We start from the raw sequence: 21,205 nt of genomic DNA on the forward strand, positions 1-21,205 counted from the left end.
ATAACTCGTGATGTTACATTCACCCCTTTTATTCCCATTCTTTCCACTCCTCAATCAAGTCGTCAATCTGCTTTTCTGTTCGTGGATCCCTCTTCCCGTCCCTATCAAGCTTCGCCAGCTTACTCTTAATGCTCGACTCAATATCCAACCTCTCTCTGACCTTGCCTTCCAGATACTTGGGGTCATCCCGCCGACAGGCTCGCTTGAAAACATCGCGCATGCGCGGTGAATACAGCTGGCAGGTCGCAAGCTGAATCTTTTGCGGCTTAATGTAAAAGTTGCGCGCAATGACATTGTCTTCTGAGAGGCGTGGCTGCACAACGTCTTCGAAACAGTCTGCGCAAACTGTAAACTGGGGCAAGTACTGCATGCAGTGCCAGTATCCGTCTGTGATGGGCTTGTCTTCCCGGCAAGCATTGTGGACCGACAATCGCTCCAGCTTCTGCGCCAAATAGCCCAGATCGGGACTCTTTTTCGAACTGTGTGCCTTGTCCGCGGTAGTCTCGAACGAATCAAAATACAAAACAAAATCTGTCCGATCAGGTGCAAAGTGCAGTGCGCAGGTGCTGCGCACAAGGCTTGACCTCAAGTCCAGAGGGACGAAAATGCCACTCAGGTTGGGTAAGAGCGCCTCGACAGTCTTGGCACACTGGTAGCAAACGGTAAATTCTGGAACTGGGCGCTTGGTGTAGGGATCTCTGATTGTATACCAGTCTCTGGTCGTCTTGCGATCTCCAGGACAGCGGTAGCCGCGCGCCGCCGTGGAAATAGCGGCAATGTCGTGAAAGACACGTAGATCTGGATCCTTGTTTTTCAGAATAAGAAGCCATGCAATTCTATACCACGGCGACGACCCGAAGTCACAAGCAATGGCGTCAACGGTCGGACGCAAGACGGGATGGAAATCGGTTCGATAGTCCGAATTGGAAAACACTTGACCGTAGCACTCGGGGCAAATGTTGAAATCAGTCCTTGGGAGCGTGAGCCAGTCAACTTTTCCGACAACTGGGTTTATCCGAGGGCAATTGGGAAGTTGATCCGATGCCGGTGCATTTTTGTTCTCCGAGTATCTTCGATATGTCCCGACAGGCCGCTCAGGCTTTACACCATCCTTCGCTGGGTCAAAGCTGGCTGGTTTCCATTCTTTAGCCTCGGGTGCTGGGGAAACAGGCCGAGGTGCATCTGCATCTCCGGACTTCTGTCTTGGCGTAGCTCCAGCTGTCGGCTCGGGCGGTAGCGTAGGCATGGAAACTGTCGGAACGAAGCCATTGGCGGAGCGCTTTGCATCGCGCGGCACAGAAAGAGGGTCGACATGGAAAACATCTTCCTCGGGATATGGAAGAGGGGACTGTACAAAATTCTGAGATTCCTTGGCCGGGTTAATTGTGGCCGCAGAACGAAGCACTGGAGGCTTCTCTGCGGAACGAACAGGCATCGTACTTGTCCGTGGTGGTATTCTCTCTGGAGGCAGAGTGCTTGATCTCGCTGACGGTTTTCCCACACTATTTCGCTCAGAATCTGGTGCACTTGGTGCCCTTGGCAAGCTCAACGGAGTGTCCTCTTGCACGACAAGAGGCTTGTGCGGCGCTGATGAAGGCTGCGAGGTCTTGAGATACTCGTCCTTGGAGCGACTCGGCTCGCGAGACGTGCGCGCTGATGATTTCGTGGGCTCTCTTGAAGAGGGTTGAGATGGTCTGGGATAAGCATCCTCCCGAGACGAACTTGAATAGTATTCGCGATTCCTCCGATCGCTGCCCCTGTCGGTTGAGCTGGTACGCCCGGGTGTTCGATACTCTGAGGCCGTGTCTGACCGTTTGGCAGAGTTTTCTAGGTTGGTTCTAGAATATCTCTTCTCACGAGGTCTGTCTCTGTACTCCCCACCATAATAAGTTTCTTCTTTCCCGCGAGAAGTTTGCTTCATGATTTCGGGAGAGAGCAGTTGGTCTCCAAAGGGTCGAGAAGATCGCGAGGGGTTGAAGTAGTCCGGTCGTGGACCATTCACAGCGGATCTACTCCGGTGATGTTCTGTGTGACGACGCTCACCGAACTCTGTCTCCAGCACAGGTAAATCCTGTCTACTTCGCCGTCGGCCTGTCGGTGGCGTGGGCGAGAGGCCAGCGCTTGGAGCGCGTCGGTGATACTTGCTTGACCCATCTGGACAGGCTTCTGGCTTCAAGTTTTCGTTGGATTTGGGCCTGGACTCAGCATTTTGTTCGGAAGAGTTTGGCTTGCCGCCGATCGTAGAGGTCGCCGGTTCATCGTCGTCGAGGATAACGAACCGCCGCTCGGGGTTAAACTCATGGACCTCCATAATAACATGTTCTTGATCGGCATCACCCCTGGAGGCCGCCTCCTCTTCAGGAGGAGGAGTCTTTCTGTAGCCATGTTCCTTCTTGAGGATGCTATCCTCATCGTCAACGGCAGGCCTAGGAGGACCAGACCTGCTTCGAAAGGCGGCACGGGCATGCGCAGGCGGCGGCGGTAGACGGATAGGTGAGGGGCTCAGTCGTGGTCGATCATGTCGCTTTTCATAGTCGTAGTCATCGCGTGACCGTCCTACACGGCGAGGCTCTTCATCCTGGTCCAGGTGGTCGTAACCAGGGGATTTGCTTCTGTTGCGGGAGGTTTTGAAGTACCCCGCTTGGAGCAGGTTCTGAATGTTGACGGAGTCACCCATTTTCAAAAAAAAAGTTACTTGGCGCGGGGTATTTGATGCATGACACCAATAGCCTGCCGTGCAAGTCGGGCTCTTGACGAGCTATGCTGCAGTGCGAATAAGGTTATGACGATATTTTTTTCGCCTGTGGTGTTGCTTAGGCTGCAGGCTGCAGGCTTGCCGCGATGGGTGATGACTTGCGGTGACCAAACGGCTGACTTGCAGGGATCTGCAAGTGACGCAATGGAAATGAAAACAGGGACGCAACGAGGAACGCAGGCGCGCAACGCTCAGCTATGCAAGGGAAATGAAGGAACGAAGAAGAAGACGTGAAATCAGAAGCATTCACAATTTTTGAGTCTGCCCTGGTGCATGCAAGCGGGAAACGCTGAGGCGCAGCGGCGCAGCGGCGACGGCATGACATCGACAGCGGGGAGCCAGCCCGGGCGGGCTACCTAGCAGTAGCTTGGAGCTTGCCGCACACCCACTCAACCACTGTAAGTCGCTTTCCCAGCACACCAGAGGGCTGTCTGCTAGCGCTGCAGCTGCACTGTAACCAGACTGACGTTGTGCTTCTTTTTAGCGCCCAGCAGCGGCCCCTCAGCGGCCCCGCCAGTGCCACAACGCCTGGAAGCTTGGCGTCAGCGACTTCGTCTTCGTCTGGTTTCTAGAAGTGCCTGGTGCAATGGTGGCACTGCTAGCAGAGTTGGCGAGAGGCAATAATGAGAGATTACTGGCCACATATCTTCCATCTCCGTAAGTGCTACGGGTAGCAAAAGCCATGTTTGCTCTGGCCCGCGCGGGCCGCGGGCACAGGCCGTGGACAAAGATCCAATGCAAGACGGATTCGGGCCCTATCAAGCTCCCTTCACTACAGTCGTTGTCCACGGCGTAAACCAGAGGTGGATATAAAAACCACATGTGACGAAAATAATATGATGTATTGCCAAAGTCAAGCCCATAAGTACAAATAGTGCCATGCCAAGACACGCAACTCCGTGCCCAGCCAATCTAAAGCGCTAGAAAACAAGTCTATTGTTCGTAATAGTACAGAGCCGCACTCCAGCGACATGATGTAACGAGCTTGCAAGCCCCGAGAGTCCGGCGCTTAGTCTTCCAGATATTCAGCAATGTCCCTGTCGTCTTCCTGCTCCTCCATCCGTCTCTGCTCCTCCGCTTCCAGCATCTCCTTCAACAGGGTTCGCTGACGCACTCTGGCTCTCTGGCCCCAGTCCGCACCGGTGCCGTCGCCGCTGTCGTCCTCAAGATGCTCTTCCAGCTGCTGCTTGGCGCCCCTCAGCTCGTTGGGGGTCAGGGCAGCCTTGGCTTTGTCTCTCTCATCTTCCTCCTCCAGCTTCGACACCGCCGTCTTGACAGAAAGTTTCAGGATCCATGGACGTAGCAAAAGGTAACCGCCAACAATCGCGGTGAGGCGAAGCCATCCCTGAATGGACATATTGGTAAAGGTGTCCTGGAGGTTGTTGGTGGCGTTGTTGCCGTATTCCAGCAGCTTGGCTGCGGCCTGGCCGAGCATGTTGAGCTGAGGCGCATCGGCGTTGGTGTCTTCCATTAGAGGATCCATTGGGATGATTGAAGTGTGCTTTGGTGAAATTTTTGAAATTTTTGTGAGGTATTTGAGGGAGATTTCAATGAACTCCGGGGCCGCCGAGGAGGGTTTCCGTATGTGGCGCTGCGGCAGGATGTTGTGGCTGACAAATGCTACACCGACAGCTGCAGTCCACCAGAGATGCTTTAATTGATTTCGAGAAGACGAGGAGTAAATTCCAGGCTTCCAATGCAATGCGATTTTCCTTGTCGTCAAGGGAAGCTGATGCTGCAGAAGCGCACAGTTTTGGCGCTCCACGTGACTGACACTCAAGCAAAGTGGGCTACACTAATTCCGCCTGCCACTGACCCCTGGCCAATTGCCAATGGCGCGACGCTGGAGCTCATAAAAATTTCTAGAGCGCATTTCTGCACAGGAGAGCTTTCGCCTGATCCTTCGCCTGTCTTCCTTCCCCCGTCGTCGCGTTGTTTCTCTTCTGTACCTTTATTATCTTTTTCTAATACCCGAAATCCTTCACAATGTCTGTCGCTTTCCGGTCCATTGCGCCGTTTATGCGCACGGCGCGACAGGGTCTCACGGCGAACCCCCTTCGCTCGATCAAGACGCAGAACGCTGCCAGCATTCTGAACGCGTACCGCACATACGCTACTCACGACCGTAGCAAGCCCCATGTCAACATTGGTGAGTATTCAATTACCTATTTCGCGTCGTTGTAATGCTAACCGGTCGCGCCTAGGTACCATTGGTCACGTCGATCACGGCAAGACGACCCTCTCCGCCGCCATCACCAAGCGACAGGCCGAACTGGGCCTCGCCAACTTCCTCGAGTATGGTGCCATCGACAAGGCTCCCGAGGAGCGCAAGCGTGGTATCACCATTTCCACTGCCCACATCGAGTACTCGACCGAGAACCGCCACTACTCCCACGTCGACTGCCCCGGTCACGCTGATTACATCAAGAACATGATCACTGGTGCTGCCAACATGGACGGTGCCATCATTGTCGTCGCTGCCTCTGACGGTCAGATGCCCCAGACCCGTGAGCACTTGCTGCTCGCTCGTCAGGTCGGTGTCCAGAGAATCGTCGTCTTCGTCAACAAGTGCGACGCCATTGATGACCCCGAAATGCTGGAGCTCGTCGAGATGGAGATGCGTGAGCTGCTTTCCACCTACGGCTTCGAGGGTGACGACACCCCCGTCATCATGGGCTCTGCTCTCATGGCCATGCAGAACCAGCGCCCGGAAATGGGCCAGCAGAAGATCGATGAGCTCCTCAAGGCCGTCGACGAGTGGATTCCCACCCCTGAGCGTCAGATGGACAAGCCTTTCCTCATGTCTGTTGAGGATGTCTTCTCCATTCCTGGCCGTGGTACCGTCGTTTCTGGCCGTGTCGAGCGTGGCATTCTCAAGCGCGATGAGGACATCGAGATTGTTGGCAAGGGCAGCGAGCCCATCAAGACCAAGGTTACCGACATCGAGACCTTCAAAAAGTCTTGCGACCAGTCTCAGGCTGGTGACAACTCTGGTCTCCTCGTCCGTGGTATCCGCCGTGAGGACATTCGCCGTGGTATGGTCGTCTGCAAGCCTGGCTCTCTCACCTCTCACAGCCAGTTCCTTGCTTCCCTCTACGTCCTGAGCAAAGAGGAGGGTGGTCGCCACACTGGTTTCCACGAGCACTACCGCCCTCAGATCTACCTCCGTACTGCCGACGACTCCGTTGACCTGACTTTCCCCGAGGGTACCGAGGATTCCTCCACCAAGATGGTCATGCCTGGTGACAACGTCGAGATGGTTCTGACCCTCACCAACCCCAACGCCATCGAGATTGGCCAGCGCTTCAACATTCGTGAGGGTGGCAGAACCGTTGCCACTGGTCTGATTACCCGCATTATGAAATAAACGAAAAACATACGCAAAGCGGATTACAACGACAGTATTCCACCGGAGGGTGTATAAAGCCAACGGCACAAAAAGGCTCCAATATTTAAGGAGGTGCCAAAGTTGCAAAAGTTATTTGACGAGCATGGATGCTCTTGTATATTCCCTAGGAAACTTCCTTGAGGATCTCCACTCTGGTTCTTTTATACTGTTTTGAATCTGTACTATAGACTGGCTGAAAGGAGGTAGCGACAGACCAATGTAAAACTCAATGTATTCTAGAAGGATTTGGGAGTTATGGACAATCAAGTGACGAGGCTTGGTGTAAGACATTTATCGTGTTGCCAGACGCCATGATGCAATGCCATGAATTAAGTGACGAGGCTTGGTATAAGACATTTATCGCGTTGCCAGATGCCATGATGCAATGCCATCAACACAAGAATTATCTACAATCTTAGATACGAGCAATTTTGGCGTGGAATGGTAGCTCTTCCAGGTCTTGTCGCATGCAAAACAGCTCAGTTTCTCAGGCAGCAGATCCCCAGTCACAAATTTCGGCACCGAACCATTTGTTTAATTGTAATTTTTCCATCGTAATGGTATTCGTCTATCCACGGAGGATAATCGTCAGACGCACGATATTCCTCAAAACCAAAGCAAGCCATTAAAACTCCGGTTCCAAGCGGGCAGCCCTTCGAGTGCTAGTTTTCTTCTCTGCGACGCCATCACTCAAATGCATCCCCATATTTCCCACCCCCATGGCTATTCCGCGCTCTCCTAATCTCTGCCCATGAGGGTTATCGAAAATAGATTCGGCTTGGACTTTTTTTATGTCATGAACAAAAAAGGGTTTGCATTTAGCGGTACTGCAGGAGGAAAGACACGTTAGTAAATCGTCTCTTCGTAAATCAAGCGCATCGCATCGCATTGCGCCGTCCGTCTCTGGTTAAGCAATCGGCCATTGGGGGCGCGGAGGGGCTGCTTCGGCGTTCGAGCCTTCGGAGGGGTTTGTGTGGTTTCGATTATCGCGTACCTTGTTGAAGCCAATGTCCTTGGCCTTCTCACGGAAGCACTGACGGCAGAGGTTGAGGTCGTACTTGCGGATGAGACCAGCAGTGTGCTTGCAGACGCGGCTACAGAAAGACGCAGGTTGTTAGCATTTCGACCTTTACTATTTTCGCATTCGGATATCGGTCCGGCCGCTCAAGCAGCTTCTCTCCAAAAGAGACAACGCCTGACAATGCGGATTTTGAAGCGATCGGGTTTTTAATCGTACCAGCTGCGAGAGCCCTTGCCGTAAGTGCGCGGGCGCGAGTTCCAGACGCTTTCGTGAGACATGATTGCGGTTGTGTTGGCGGAAACTGGTTTGCTGGTTTGGAAGGAGATTTCGCGAGGATTAAGGTGGGCGTAAATTTTGTGTGAATTTCCCTCGCCCCAATCTGGCAACCGATTGGAGGGTTCCCAACCCCAGCCCACTCATCCAGGTCCACGGTGGACAGATCACGTGGGCGGCAACGCTGGCTGGTGGGATCGTCTTATCATCACGTGGTGATAAAGCCCGTTCCTAAGAGCTGTTCCCCTAGTGGGGGGCGGCGTCACTGTTGATGGGGAGCTCCCGATTGTCTAACTAGGGCGAACTTCGATACGCCATACGTGTATTGAAACTCGCTGATTTGTAAGAGCTGTCTTTGCCGTGCACTCCCAACCAGCCGTTTCGATTCAATTCAACGGCTTGGTCGAGATTGGGAACTACTCTATTCTGTGCAACACTGAATTGACTTTTTTTTTTTCTCTAGAATTATCCAATCCACAATGGTCTTGCTCAAGACTGTCCTCTTCGGAGCGCTAGCCGCCACCGCCGCCGCCAAGTCCGCCGTTATTGACCTGATCCCCAAGAACTTTGACGATGTGGTCCTAAAGTCCGGCAAGCCTACACTGGTCGAGTTCTTCGCTCCCTGGTGCGGCCACTGTAAGACTCTGGCTCCCGTGTACGAGGAGCTCGCCGGCGTCTTTGAGCACGCCAAGGACAAGGTGCAGATCGCAAAGGTCGACGCTGATGCCGAGCGCGACCTCGGCAAGCGCTTCGGCGTCCAGGGCTTCCCCACGCTTAAGTACTTCGATGGCAAGAGTGACAAGCCCGAGGAGTACAACTCGGGCCGGGACCTCGAGAGCCTCACCGAGTTCATTACCCAGAAGACTGGTGTCAAGGCCAAGACGAAGATTCAGGCCCCGTCCGAGGTTGTCGAGCTCCACGACAACACCTTCAAGGAGACTGTTGGCGGCGACAAGCATGTTCTTGTTGCCTTTACTGCCCCGTGGTGCGGACGTAAGTAGCTTCGTTACCAGAAAGCATGAGCCATGTTGCTAACCAGAGCTGCTAGACTGCAAGAAGCTTGCCCCCGTCTGGGAACTCGTCGCTACCGCGTTCGCCAACGAGAAGAACGTCGTCATTGCCAAGGTCGATGCCGAGGCCCCCAACAGCAAGGCCGTGACCGCCGAGTATGGTGTCAAGTCCTACCCTACCATCAAGTTCTTTGCCGCTGGCGACAAGAAGGGCGTCGACTACGACACTACCCGATCCGAGGCCGCCATTCTCGAGTACATCAACGAAAAGGCTGGTACGCACCGTCTCCCCGGCGGTGAGCTCGACAACACCGCTGGCACCGTCGCTGTCCTCGATGCCCTCGTCAAGAAGCTGACTGGTGGCGCTTCGCTCGCCGAGGTCGCCGCCGAGGTAAAGAAGGAGGCTGGCAAGCTTAAGGAGGCTGCCGAGCTGAAGTATGCCGAGTACTACGTCCGCGTCTTTGACAAGCTCAGCCAGAACGAGGGCTGGGTCAAGAAGGAGTCGGCCAGACTCGACAGCATCCTGACCAAGGGTGGACTTGCCCCCTCGAAGCGCGACGAGATTAAGACCAAGGCCAACATCCTCAAGAAGTTCGTCGAGGACGTTGCCGAGAAGATTGAGGAGGCCAAGGATGAGCTGTAGAGCAGTGCCTTTGAATGTACAACACAATAGTAGCTGCATTAGCAAATCATAGCACTTAAAATTGGACGTTTTGAAAACGAAATCGTATTATCGTTACATGATCGTAAATATGAACCGTCACCATCATTATGTGATGTGGCCCTCACGAAAGCGGCCCTTGTTCATGACTTGGAAGTACCGTTGTCTTTGGCGTTGTTCGCTCGTAATTCTGCTTCCAGCTTATCCAACCTTGACGACATGTCGTCCACTTCAATTTTTTAGCATTCTGCAACGAATCTTGAATTGAGTGATGGGGACTGACACTTGGCGAATATTTCTGAAGATACACCCGCAAATTTGTTTTGAATGGTATTGAGAAGCTCCTCTACAGCAGCGTTAAACTCTGTAGGCGCGTCATCACCCGACTATAAAGACCACTCATTTGATCAGTAAGGTAAAATCACAAAAAAAAAAAAAAAGTTTGAGCTGTTCTCCAGGAAATGGGCCATTCCTGGGCTGTTGGAGTTAAGGGCGTGTGTGGCACGTTTGCGCGGGGCGTTTTATCAGGGTTGTCTCACGTTGTTTTGCACCGGTGTATTGGAATCGCGGTTACTTGAAGACATGTCTGCTGTGATATCTCGATTAGACGCTGCGAGGCTGAAATCTAGGCACTCAATCCCCTGTTCAACGGCGTCTTGAAAGGTGGAGGGAGAGTTGGATGCATTGGCGCACGATGCATGAGGCGAGTGGCTCAACAGCGCTGCTCCACTGCTGCTGCTGCAATCGGCGCCCAGATGCTTCGCTAGCGTCATCTGGAACTCAACCTCGCCTCTTCCATCTTGCATCTTTCAACTGCATTCTTTCTTTCAACGGCTGATAGTCTCTGAAAATTCTCTGGAGTTACCGGGAGCCAAACTCGGGCAATCGAAATGCCGTCACGGATAAAGTTGCAATAGAATGGTGACGTTACAAACCACATAAAGTACAGCATAGCCGACCCATCGAGTTCGAAGCCGACGACACCTTCACGATGCCACCGAGACAACAGACTGGGGCGAGCTTCGCCTTGCTTATGCTTATGATATGGCTCCTGATGCCCATGGGAGACATGGCTGGACAGACGGGGCCTCTGCTCTCCGTGATTGCCGCGCGTCGACTAGCCAGATATCGCGACGCTCTCGACGTCCTCAACAGCACGCAGTGGGGGGACTTTGCGCCGACTGCGAAGGAGGCACCGTCCTACGTCAACATTACCGGATTCCGCGAAATTGACGGGTTCGCCTGGGAGGACCTCGGCAAGTTCAAAGAGAAGAGCGTGCAGCTGAGCCGGCACGCGGTGGCGTCTGCCCCCGACCAGCCGCCGCTGTGGGACACGGCCGAGGGAGAGCCCGTCTGGGGCACGGCGTCTGGCAGCCTGGAGGGCGACTGGATTTACCGTCCGGGTAGCGTCTCGCGGAGCTATGAGAGCTACAACCTCAGCAACAGCGTGCCCGGCATGGACTGGATCGGCGACCGCATCGACTGGGGCCGCAACCTGACGGGCCGGTCGGGCCGCATGCACCTGCACATGGAGGGCAACAAGACGACTACGGCGTACGAGCAGCTGCCGCGCGACCAGGCGCCGCTGTCGGGCGGCGCGATCCGCCACGTCAAAGGCGCGCTGTCGCTGCAAGACACGCACGGCTCGCAGTCGACGTGGGAGATGCGCCTCTGGGGCGTACACTGGCCACGCCAGGGCGTCGTCGTCATGACGACGACGAGTGAGAAGTTTGAGGGCATCTTTGGCCTGCCGCACCTCACGCCTGGGCCAGACTACTTCCAGTCCAGCAAGGCCCTGCTGGCGCAGCGCCTCAACAAGGTCCTCGAGACAAAGGAGCGCAACGTCTACACCGACCAGACGGTGCCGTGGAGCTCCGAGGTCCAAAGCAGCCCGCAGTTCCTCCTCAGCCCCGCGCCACAGTGCGAGCTCGTCCTCTACGCGCAGGTGCACCCGCTGGATCGGGATCGCCTGTTCCGTGGCAAGGAGGCCAAGGACAATCTGGACATGGCGCGGCTTATTGGCGCCATCGAAGACGAGCTCGCGGCGCCGCAGGGCGCGCCCGTCGGGCACATTCCCAAGCTGCGCATGTCGGCGGTCGTCTACTCGCCCGACTGCGCCTTCTTTCTAGAGTCCAAGGGCCCGCCAGAGTTTCCGCCCGGTGAGGCCAACCACCTCGAGGGCGTCAAGGCCGAGGTGCAGACTCACCGCATCAAGACGTGGCTGCTGGTGTTTGCCTGCGTCGTCTTTGGCCAGGTCTTCCTGCTCAAGAACCAGATGAAGGAGACATTTACGCCGTCAACCATGGGCCGCGTGAGCTTTGGCACTGTCGGCGCCATGGTCATGGTCGACGGCATCACCTTTACGGCCTCGGCGACGTGGGTGTCGTCGGCCGGCGCCACGTTCCTGCCGACCATGGCGCTCATGTTTGCCGCGTTCCTCTCCATGACGATTGGTGGCAGCTTCCTCGCAAAGATTTACGAAGTCCAGTTCCCCGAGAACCACCCGCGCTCGGAGCCGTCGACCAACACCGCACCCTCACCCGCACCACCACCACTGTCCACCTCCGGGTCCCTCCTCCCCGGCCCCGTCACCGCCAGCAGCCGCGTCGGCGGTCTTGCTGCTATTGCTCCTCCTGTCATTGTGCCTCTAGACGGCGACGTCGAAGCTGACATGACTGACGGCGCGACCGCCCTCCCCGGTCGCGCCACGCTCATCGCACCAACAACCCCCGCCTCGCCGCGGCAAAATTTCCAAGCCATCATCGGCCGCTTCATCCTCTCGAGCCTCGTCCTCAGCTTCGTCACGCTCTCCTCGGCGACGTGGTACCCGTCGGCGCGCGCCGTCTACCTCGACCTCTGCGCCTTTGCCTACCTCTCGCTGTGGGCGCCGCAAATCTACCGCAACGTCATGCGCAACTGCCGCCGCGCCCTCACCTGGTCCTTTGTGCTCGGCCAGTCGCTGCTGCGCATCACCCCGATTGCGTACTTTTGGCTAAAACCCGACAACTTTCTCTTTGCGCAGACGAGCCCCCGCGCGTTTGCCGTTCTCGCCGCCTGGGTCTGGCTGCAGATTGTGCTGCTCGGCGCCCAGGACATCCTCGGCCCGCGGTTCGCGGTGCCCGCGCGCTGGGTGCCCGAGGCCTGGGACTACCATCCCGTGCTGCGCGAGGACAATGTGGAGGCGGGCGGCCTGCCGATTGGCCTGCTCGCCGCCGCTGATGCTGGTGATGGCGATGCTGCTGCTACTGGTGGACGGCGGAGGAGCAGTGCCGGCGCCGAAAAGTCGGCCAAGTACGGCAGTGGTGGCTCAATGCACGTCATTGACTGCTCCATCTGCCAGGAGATTCTCGAGGTGCCCGTCGTGCGCGCCGGCAGCGACGACGAAGGCGGCGGAAGGGGAGGCGGTGTGGCGAGCGTGTTTGCACGGCGCATGTACATGGTCACGCCGTGTCGGCACATTTTTCACACGGCGTGCCTGGAGAGCTGGATGAAGTTTCGGCTGCAGTGCCCGATATGTAGAGAGGACCTGCCTCCGCTGTGAAGGGAGGCGACGATGAATCGTTTTTATAACCCAAGAACTGCAATGTACATAGATACGGGGTGTTCCACTTTAGCGTTTTTGCTTGAAGAAACGTATAGATTCACGAATAGCACTGCACAATCACGATCTGCTCATGGCATGATGCTCTACGCATTGAATATGTGGAAGGAAGGCTTGTACAGGAGCATGGCGGACGTGAAAAATGTGACAGGTATATTGGGAGGCGGATCCGTACAATCATAGCATGATCAAGATGGCCCGGTTTCCAAAATAGAACCCGTCCAAGATACGGGAACCAACGCTAAATAGTACTATATACAGGGCTATAAAATGGCGTTTTGAGTGTCATTGTGCATGCCCACTCTACCAAGATATGCGCGTCTTCTTGAGACGCACATCCAGGCCGCCGTTGAAGACTGCCCGCGTGCCGACGGTAATGTCGGCGTAGCGCGAGCGGAGGTCAAAATCCGCCGCCTTGAGCATGATGCGCCGGTCCTCCGGGATAGTGCGCTGCACCACGCCCTGGGCATCTGTGTAGCCGGCGAGGGGGTTGCGCGGGTCAAACGCGGGCGGCACCGCGGCGCCGCCGCCGCCGGGGACGCCTTGCTCCTCGAGCTGCATGACCCAAGTGGCAATGTTGGACGTGAGCTCGCTGTCCCACATGCCCTCGCGGCGGGCGCTGCTCTTGAGCAGCTGGATGGCCTGGCGCCGCAGCCACGGGTCGCGGCACTTGGTCGCCACGACGAACAGCGGCGGTACGATGCCCAGGTCGGCCGAGAAACTGGGCTTCAGACGGCCTGGGCCGTACTTGCCGGCCTTGAAGGCCCCTCTGGTGCCGTGTGCGTAGTGCGGCGGCTGGCCGTCCGGCGTTTGAGCATGGCGCTCGGCGGCGAATCTGCTCTCATCGGCGCCGACGACTTCCCAACCGAGGTCGACAATCATTTTAAAGTGCGGCATGAAGGAATCAAACTGCACTTCGTTGTCGCAAAATAGCATGAGGAAAATAATGTTTGTGTTGACCTGAAACATTTTGAGAGCGGCAATGCCTGCTCTTTCAATGAGCGGCATGTCTGGGTTCATGCGCGAGGCCAGAATGGGCTCGAATGCATCGGACCAGGCTGTCAGGCGATCTTTCAGACCCATGCCGTACTTCTTCCACGCGGCAGGGAGGACATAGCTGGGGTCGGTTTTGGCGGCATGGAGCTGCTCGACAAACATCAGTAGCGCCATGCATAATTTATCGGAGGCGAGTCGTGCCTCGGCCAGACTCTCAAAGATGCCTTCTCTGGGTGGGCTGCCGATAACCGAGGGCGAGCTCCTATCAGACCCCGGAGAGTCAGCGTGTTCAGATGTCGAGCCCAGTTTGACAACATATGGTTGAGGAAAATGGAAGGCCAGGTCATATGATTTTGCCTGTATGGCAAGGCGGCCAAAGAGGGTGACCAACTCGTCCGGAGTCGTGTTCAGTGCTGTTAGCAGATTTGATGAACGGCTACCCTGAGCTTGCCCCAGGATACCGAGGCCAGTTTGTATCTGGATAATTGCTTGCTTGTGATCACCAATGAAGGAGTCAAAGCAGGCCAGGAGGATGATGGCAATTAGACGTGTATTGTGGCTGTGAACAGTGTCGCCCCTGACGGACAGCACGGCGTTGCAAGCGTCAGAGTACTGCTTGATGGCAACCTGCCAATGGGACATGATGGAATCGGTATGCTGCTGCATATCCACGCCATATGGAACCTCGAAAGACTGCTCCAGAGTCTTGTACAAGGCGCCGAGGGCAACCACAGAATGACGAACGGCGCTTTCGTTGTGGCATTCTTGCAGGACTCGCTGCGTCCAAAAATTGGAGTTGAAGTAGCCCGAGAGCTGGGAGGCTGTGTGTAGCCTGAACAGATCAAAATACATATTTTCAACAGGGTAAACGGATACGGCCGTAGAAGGTCGATGCATAGCTAGAGGTGCTGCGGAAGCAAGTAGTGGTTGGTAATGTTCCACCATCTTCCGACGGCGACCAGCACGCCGAGGTGGCAAGATCGTCTGTTTCCGAAGCATGCTTATGCCTATCGGCTGAGCAGCGGCATTTGATGAAGGAGCAATGGCAGTCTGTATCGCTGCCAGGGGCTTGGGGGCAATGCGAATCTCCATGGCCGGCCGCGAGTTGCGACTGGGGGGCGGGTAGCCCACGCAGGTCTTGCCGCTCCTGATGCATTGCGTACACTCTGGGCGTTGTTCATCACACTTGATCCTCCGTTTCCTGTTGGTGAGAAAGAAGAGAAAGAGGATAAGTATAATTACCGAAAGGAGAGATGCCGGGAACAAGGCGGCATTAGCAAGGAAAACTTACTTGCAGTTGGTGCAGCCAGTCTTGACTTTGGGATTACTCCTGCGCCCGCGTTTGGCAGGCTGGCCCGGGTCAAGAGCCGGTGGCACCGAGGCAGAAGAAGATTGAGGGTCGTTGGCAGGCTTGGAAGATTGATAGTCGGTGCCTCGGGAACCTGGTGCGTTGATGGGGGCAATTGACATGTTGGCCGGCTTGTAGGGTAGGCTATGACATTGAAGGGAGGAGGGCTGAGTGAGAGGCGTAATTTATGTCGGGGTGTGCGGTGGATGTATTATAGACTATACTGTGCAGCGGTAATCTTTTACTGAAATGGCCGCGGTCAAGGCGAAGCAAAAAGGAGTGCTGCCAACGAGATGGAAGGGCAAGACGAGGCGTAGGTACGACTCGACGGCGTCATGAAGCTATATCTCCGCGGGGTGGTGAGAAGCCGAGGCCTATCGACGCGACTGGTCGGTCAGTCAATGGTGTCAACGCCTCAAACCAGGACGAATGCAGCAGCACATAGTATGCGCTTGGTCTTGCAGGCTTGGAAGTTGAGGATGCAGAGCGTTGAACTTGCAAAGAGAGATCGGCGTTTTGGGGAGTGGAGGTGACGACGATATGGTGAGATGGTGAGCTCGGGAGTTTTTACCAGGCATCAGGTACCTGGCCAGTGCTGCCTCGCGCTGAGCATGGGGGTTCCGACCAGAGTTGGTGGGGGTTTTTGGTGGGATATCCGCTGCAAACTCCGCTAGGAACTACCTACCTACCTAGTACCTACCTAGCAAAGTGCGCTACTGCTCGGCAAGCCTGGGTGGGATAGTGTCATTTCTACCTAGCGTACCGGTCCTACAGAAGGATAACACAGCAGCACGGCAATAGCGTAGAGCAGTTTTGGGGGGGGTTTAAGCCATTAAACCATGTCCAATTCTTTATAGTTTCGCGACACATGAGCCTGCATTGGATTATGTTTTAAAAAGAGGTCGCTGCCAATTGGCCCCAGCGTGGTGCGATGTTCATGTCTAGGCACACTAGAATCCAACTGCCGACTTAAATGAGATATATGCCACAGACCCTACATTAATCTACTGGTACGGCAGTTCCATTCATCACCGCTCAGACGTTTTAGCCTCGTCCCAATGATGAGGGCCATTGACGGCTGCTTCCGCCGAGGCTGGTCCCCCAACTTACGGTCACTCAGCCTTGCAAAAAAGTCGCACTGCATCTTTGAATTCCTCTGCACGCCATGTCAAAATGGCGTCAACGGAAATCGTACGATTCCAAGACAAGTTGGCATTTCATCTGCGCACCCCGATTACCGCCGGCTGTTCAGACTGATAACAGCACCTGAGCATCGCGTGCGTGATTGTCATCGAACAGCATGGACATGGTGTCCACCTTGACACAATTTATGCGAGCATATTGCCCCTCGCCAGTCGTGAACTTGACTCTTGCTGCCTTTATGCTCCTTCAATACGGTCGTCAAGCGCAATGCGCGGAGGCGCAGCCCAAAAAACCATTGTCCTAATTTGATACATTCTGGGACGTGCTCATACGGGAATCAACATTTATATCTTAAGAAAAAGGGCAGGACTGTTGAGTAGGCGGTTTTGTTCGCTTGACTGACAGTGTTGTACTCCGTAACTGACGGCGGCTGGGCGAGGCCCCACAACGGCAGAGCCGCCATCGCCAACGGTGGTGCAGAATTATTCGCGGCATCTTGTCGTAGAATGCCTAATTATCACAGTCTCCCGAGATCCTGCCGCCACCACATCGCAAGGCAGCACGTTACAATATCGATCATCTCAGACAGAAACTACCAATCGTCATAAAGTCTCCCTTCTCCGCTCCCGTCTCCATCTCGCCTGCACAAGTCGTCGAACCGAGTCGAATCGTGCGGCCGCCCACCCACCCGAAAATCCATCACTGCGCACACCAAGACGCATTTACAACTGCAGGAGCACGGCTCTACGACGTCATCTCTAGAAACCATTCGAGACGAGGGCAACTCCAGCTCGAGAACCCTACGCCATGGCCACGACGACCGCGCAACCCGAGCCGCCGCAACGGCCGGGCCAGAACCCCTTGATCGACAACGTCGCCATGGTCTTTGCCGTCGGCACGCCGCTCATCATGCTCATGCCGCCGCGCAAGATGGACCTGCGCTTCTTTGCCCTCGCCGCCACCTTTTCGCTCTCCACCAACCACCTCTGCAAGTCATACACGGGCGAGTCCATCTACTCCCGGTTCAACAACCGCGTCTCCTCGGCCTTTGACAATGGCCTGCCCGACGGCGCCAAGCGCACGCAGCAGCTGCTCAAGGAACACAGAGAGCGCGAGGCGGCGGCCAAGGGCCTCCAAGACAAGTCCGCCGGCAGCTCCAACGTCCTCAAGGACATTTGGATGGGCGGCGAAAAGGAGGACTGGAAGGAGAAGCGCGCCGAGGAGCACCAGAAGAGCTTCGAGGAGGGCAAGGGCATGAGCGACATCATCATGGAGCAGATTGCGGACGTCTTTAGTGGTAATTGGGGCGGTGCGAAGAAGAGCCAGGAGATGGAGCCGACGAAACAGGACGACGCGGACAATCGCAAGAAATAAGACTGGCAAGTCCGTGAAGGGAAACGACCAGCGCCATTGCAGCAGAGGCGAGGCATGCCCAGAATGGCGGAGACGACAATGTAACACCATGTACCAAACTAGTCGACGGCGAAATCAAGCCACAGACGCAAGCTATGAATATCGCAGGAACACCACCTCTTAATGTAAAGTAGTATATATACCAAAGGAAGTTGATATCACCGACACCGAAGTTCCTGATACAAAACAGTGTGCTACCAAGCTAATCCCCAGCAAGGCCATATGGAAAGTTTATTTGCCATACATGTGACAAAAAGGAGCGGCGCTCCAACAAGACGAGATATCAGCTGTATACTAGAGTGAGGATTATTAGGTTTCTTCAGTGTTTTTGTCTGCCTCGTCCATGCTTTCTTCCTCATTCGTCTTGTGTGGAAACGAGATGAAGAAACACGTGCGCTGGTGCATGAATGCCGTGAAAGTGGATGCCATGGCTCCGACGCTTCGTATGATCGTGGCCACAAGCACGAGGTGCCCAAGCTGCAGCTATAGTTAGTGGTGCCAAGTTTCTTAAGCCAAAATAAGCACATGGAATAAAACACCGACCTGTCTCGACGACAACGACGACGACAACAGTACCAGTACGAGTGTTCCAAAAATAGCCCCCAAAATACGTAGAGGCGCGGCAGCCCACCACGGGTGCTGCGCCTCAGAGCAAGCCCGACCCAGCCACTACCACTGAAGATTGCTACCAGTGCAAACAAAGACCCCGGTGGTGGCCATTATTAGTTCGAGTAAAACAAAAGAGAAAAGAGACCTAAAAATGTCCTAAAGGAATTGAAATAATCAACAGCGTCAAAGATTTTAAAAAATAAAATAAAAAATACTCACATGAGTGAAGTCAAATAAACTCTTCCGAGAAGCATCTCCCTCTTCTCCCTATTTTTGTCACCCACTCTGCGCTGCGAAACGGGTACGTGGCTGGCCACCGTGGCTGGCTGTTGTCATGTCGGTACCTACTCTTCCACCAAAGAGCACACCACCAGCCTTGTACCTGAGAGACAACTCCGTCACTGTGGCACCGATCAACAAGTGCACAGCCGCGAGCGGGCTCTGTTGCGTCAGTCAGGCACATTGGTTCCTGAAAAGGCCACTGCGCTGCCCATCAAATCCCCTGCTGAAATTGCTGCCCTTGTTTATTAGGCACCTGGCTCCTTCATCATCGCGCCCGCTCCTGTTGCTGCATAATTTACTTTCCATCGACCGTCTCCTCTTCGACACACAGACGCTTGCGCATATTACAGAGTGCGAGCTAAATTCCTACTACGCTTCTGAAACGAGCCGACGCCTGCAATTTCACGCCTGCTAGGCCGCCCATTGTGCCTCATTAGCTCTTAGCGCCCACCCACCCCAGACACTAAACTTTCTAGCCGTCTGGTCCCTGGCCGCTCCCGAACAATCGCGCTTTCACCCTCGATACTGTATCGCCCATCTCAGACCTTCCATCGGCAACTCGCCTCCTGCCTCGCTCGTCGTCGACCTAGCACTCAAGGGAAAAGCGACTTGTCGACACCATGGCGTCGGGTGGCTATCCTTATCCCGCCGCTGGCGGCCACGCACAGCAGCCATACTACGACCCTGAATCTTTGCAGGTGCATTCGCAGCAGGCGACGCCTGCGCCGTCATACCACGCCGGCCAACCCGGCCACGACTACGACTACAACGTACAGCACGCCCAAAACCAACCCGGCCGACCTTCGCCATTTGACACCGTCTTCGACGACAACGCCTACCCGTCCGGCTCCAGGCATGGCAGCGTGCCCGGTGGTAGCACACCGCAGCCCGGCCTGTACCAAGACACGGGCTACTACGGCCAGGCCGGAGCCTCCCCCATGTCTTCCCGGCCAAACGTCGCTGAGGATATTCCTCTGCAAGACCGTCCGACCAAGGACGGCGAACCCAACGACCACATATACGATGCCTCGGCAGCCCCCGGGCAAAGCTCCCGCAAGGGCAGAGGCAAAGTTCGCGTGGGAGAGCTGGGCATGCTTGGGTCCGACAAGAAACGAATTCCCTTTGTTGTATACTTCTTCAGCTTGGTCCAAGCTGCTGTATTTATTGCCGAAATTGCCAAGAATGGTGAGTCGCACGGAGCTGACTACTCGATTTGGTGTCATGTTCGTTTCTGCTAACACGATCTCTTCAGGTGTAATGACCGGCTCTCCTATCATGATTAAGCCACAATTTAACCCCATGATCGGGCCCTCGACGCAGGTCCTCATCAACATGGGTGCTCGATATGCGCCATGTATGCACAACATCAAAGCCATTCAGGGTGCACCGGCGGACCGACCAATCTATTTCCTCTGCCCCAACGCGACGACAAACAACGAGATCTGCCCTCTATCTACGCTCTGTGGGTTCGGTGGTGTACCTGACCCCGTCTTTGACGGAAACGCGGACCAGCACCCGGCACCCGATCAGTGGTGGCGGTTTATTATCCCCATCTTTATGCATGCTGGAATCATTCATATTGGATTCAACTTGCTTCTTCAGTTGACAGTGGCCAAGGAGATGGAACAGGCCATTGGGTCTATCCGTTTCTTCCTCGTTTATATGAGCGCTGGCATCTTTGGTTTCGTCATGGGTGGTAATTTTGCCACACCTGGTATTGCATCGACTGGAGCTTCTGGTTCCTTGTTTGGCATTATTGCGCTTACTCTTTTGGATTTGCTGTACTCGTGGTCGGAACGTCGCAGCCCCGTCAAGGATCTCATGTTTATTATTTTGGACATGGTCATTGCATTTGTCCTCGGGTTGTTGCCTGGCTTGGACAACTTTTCACATATCGGTGGTTTTCTGATGGGACTGGCGCTTGGAATTTGTGTCTTGCATTCTCCCAATGCGCTGCGAAGACGCCTAGACGAGGGCTCGGCCTATTCCGCTGTACACGGCGGCTCAGGAGTACACCCGCCCTTCCATAAAAGCCCTCTGGGCTTTTTCAAAGGGCGAAAGCCGCTCTGGTGGGCTTGGTGGATTGTGCGAGTTGCCGTTCTCATCACCATTATTGTCGTCTTCATTGTGCTGCTCAACAACTTTTACAAACTTGGCGAGCAGTGTGGGTGGTGCAAGTACTTGAGTTGCCTGCCCATCAAGGACTGGTGTGATCTTGGCGCGATCAAGGACTCTTGATCGGTCTATCTTAAGCCATTGTACTTGGATACTTCTGTTTGCTGTTTTCATCCCTTGCATTGCATGCCAAGGTTGGCATTGCTGCACAGCGTTGGCGTTCTATTGGGCAATACATTGTATGGCTTTGGTCATGCATAGGTAGTTTGAATGATTTGACCTAAATTCACGAATAGTTGAAAGTAAATGTACCGTCGTTGAACTGTCTTGATCGTCATGTCCTTGCTTTTATCGTGATCATCATTATTATTGCTGCCACTACTATCGTTATTATCGTTGCTATCATTATTATACGGGTGGACTGTCAACGCGAATTCTCCCAGGGCGGTTTGCCACCGCCACAGCACAAGGACGTGCTCCAGATAATTTCAAAACACAACAAACCTCACAAACTCCACAAGTCTGATAAAAAGATCGAAACTAAATCATCTATTTCAGGGGTCGCCTGTTGTAATATCCCTCTGTCGCTC

General features: G+C 54.9%; 10 protein-coding genes across 10 annotated transcripts; 6 read left to right on the forward strand and 4 right to left on the reverse strand.

The window, feature by feature from the left end:
* Positions 1-28: 28 nt before the first annotated feature.
* Positions 29-2,677, reverse strand: LMH87_004329 (uncharacterized protein; the record flags this gene model as incomplete). Its single annotated transcript, XM_056195530.1, has 3 exons — positions 29-1,369; positions 1,441-1,502; positions 2,044-2,677. 3 exons carry the CDS (start codon positions 2,675-2,677, stop codon positions 29-31), a joined length of 2,037 nt encoding a protein of 678 aa, XP_056049150.1.
* A 164-nt stretch (positions 2,678-2,841) lies between these two features.
* Positions 2,842-3,416, forward strand: LMH87_004330 (uncharacterized protein; the record flags this gene model as incomplete). Its single annotated transcript, XM_056195531.1, has 3 exons — positions 2,842-2,845; positions 3,098-3,153; positions 3,240-3,416. The coding sequence occupies 3 exons, from the start codon at positions 2,842-2,844 to the stop codon at positions 3,414-3,416; spliced, it is 237 nt and encodes a 78-aa protein (XP_056049151.1).
* Positions 3,417-3,764: 348 nt separating this feature from the next.
* LMH87_004331 (uncharacterized protein) lies at positions 3,765-4,238 on the reverse strand (the record flags this gene model as incomplete). Its single annotated transcript, XM_056195532.1, has 1 exon — positions 3,765-4,238. The coding sequence occupies one exon, from the start codon at positions 4,236-4,238 to the stop codon at positions 3,765-3,767; it is 474 nt and encodes a 157-aa protein (XP_056049152.1).
* A 503-nt stretch (positions 4,239-4,741) lies between these two features.
* LMH87_004332 (uncharacterized protein) lies at positions 4,742-6,122 on the forward strand (the record flags this gene model as incomplete). The annotated part of the gene is made up of 2 exons (XM_056195533.1): positions 4,742-4,904; positions 4,960-6,122. 2 exons carry the CDS (start codon positions 4,742-4,744, stop codon positions 6,120-6,122), a joined length of 1,326 nt encoding a protein of 441 aa, XP_056049153.1.
* Positions 6,123-7,916: 1,794 nt separating this feature from the next.
* Positions 7,917-9,090, forward strand: LMH87_004333 (uncharacterized protein; the record flags this gene model as incomplete). Its single annotated transcript, XM_056195534.1, has 2 exons — positions 7,917-8,430; positions 8,486-9,090. The coding sequence occupies 2 exons, from the start codon at positions 7,917-7,919 to the stop codon at positions 9,088-9,090; spliced, it is 1,119 nt and encodes a 372-aa protein (XP_056049154.1).
* A 161-nt stretch (positions 9,091-9,251) lies between these two features.
* Positions 9,252-9,692, reverse strand: LMH87_004334 (uncharacterized protein; the record flags this gene model as incomplete). The annotated part of the gene is made up of 3 exons (XM_056195535.1): positions 9,252-9,337; positions 9,392-9,494; positions 9,648-9,692. 3 exons carry the CDS (start codon positions 9,690-9,692, stop codon positions 9,252-9,254), a joined length of 234 nt encoding a protein of 77 aa, XP_056049155.1.
* A 407-nt stretch (positions 9,693-10,099) lies between these two features.
* On the forward strand, positions 10,100-12,649 carry LMH87_004335 (uncharacterized protein; the record flags this gene model as incomplete). The annotated part of the gene is made up of 1 exon (XM_056195536.1): positions 10,100-12,649. One exon carries the CDS (start codon positions 10,100-10,102, stop codon positions 12,647-12,649), a length of 2,550 nt encoding a protein of 849 aa, XP_056049156.1.
* A 363-nt stretch (positions 12,650-13,012) lies between these two features.
* On the reverse strand, positions 13,013-15,175 carry LMH87_004336 (uncharacterized protein; the record flags this gene model as incomplete). The annotated part of the gene is made up of 2 exons (XM_056195537.1): positions 13,013-14,906; positions 14,997-15,175. 2 exons carry the CDS (start codon positions 15,173-15,175, stop codon positions 13,013-13,015), a joined length of 2,073 nt encoding a protein of 690 aa, XP_056049157.1.
* Positions 15,176-17,003: 1,828 nt separating this feature from the next.
* On the forward strand, positions 17,004-17,570 carry LMH87_004337 (uncharacterized protein; the record flags this gene model as incomplete). Its single annotated transcript, XM_056195538.1, has 1 exon — positions 17,004-17,570. One exon carries the CDS (start codon positions 17,004-17,006, stop codon positions 17,568-17,570), a length of 567 nt encoding a protein of 188 aa, XP_056049158.1.
* A 1,550-nt stretch (positions 17,571-19,120) lies between these two features.
* Positions 19,121-20,738, forward strand: LMH87_004338 (uncharacterized protein; the record flags this gene model as incomplete). The annotated part of the gene is made up of 2 exons (XM_056195542.1): positions 19,121-19,685; positions 19,753-20,738. 2 exons carry the CDS (start codon positions 19,121-19,123, stop codon positions 20,736-20,738), a joined length of 1,551 nt encoding a protein of 516 aa, XP_056049159.1.
* Positions 20,739-21,205: the final 467 nt, after the last annotated feature.

The sequence above is a fragment of the Akanthomyces muscarius genome, chromosome 2, assembly GCF_028009165.1.
Source record: "Akanthomyces muscarius strain Ve6 chromosome 2, whole genome shotgun sequence".
NCBI classification, from domain to species: Eukaryota; Fungi; Ascomycota; class Sordariomycetes; order Hypocreales; family Cordycipitaceae; genus Akanthomyces; species Akanthomyces muscarius.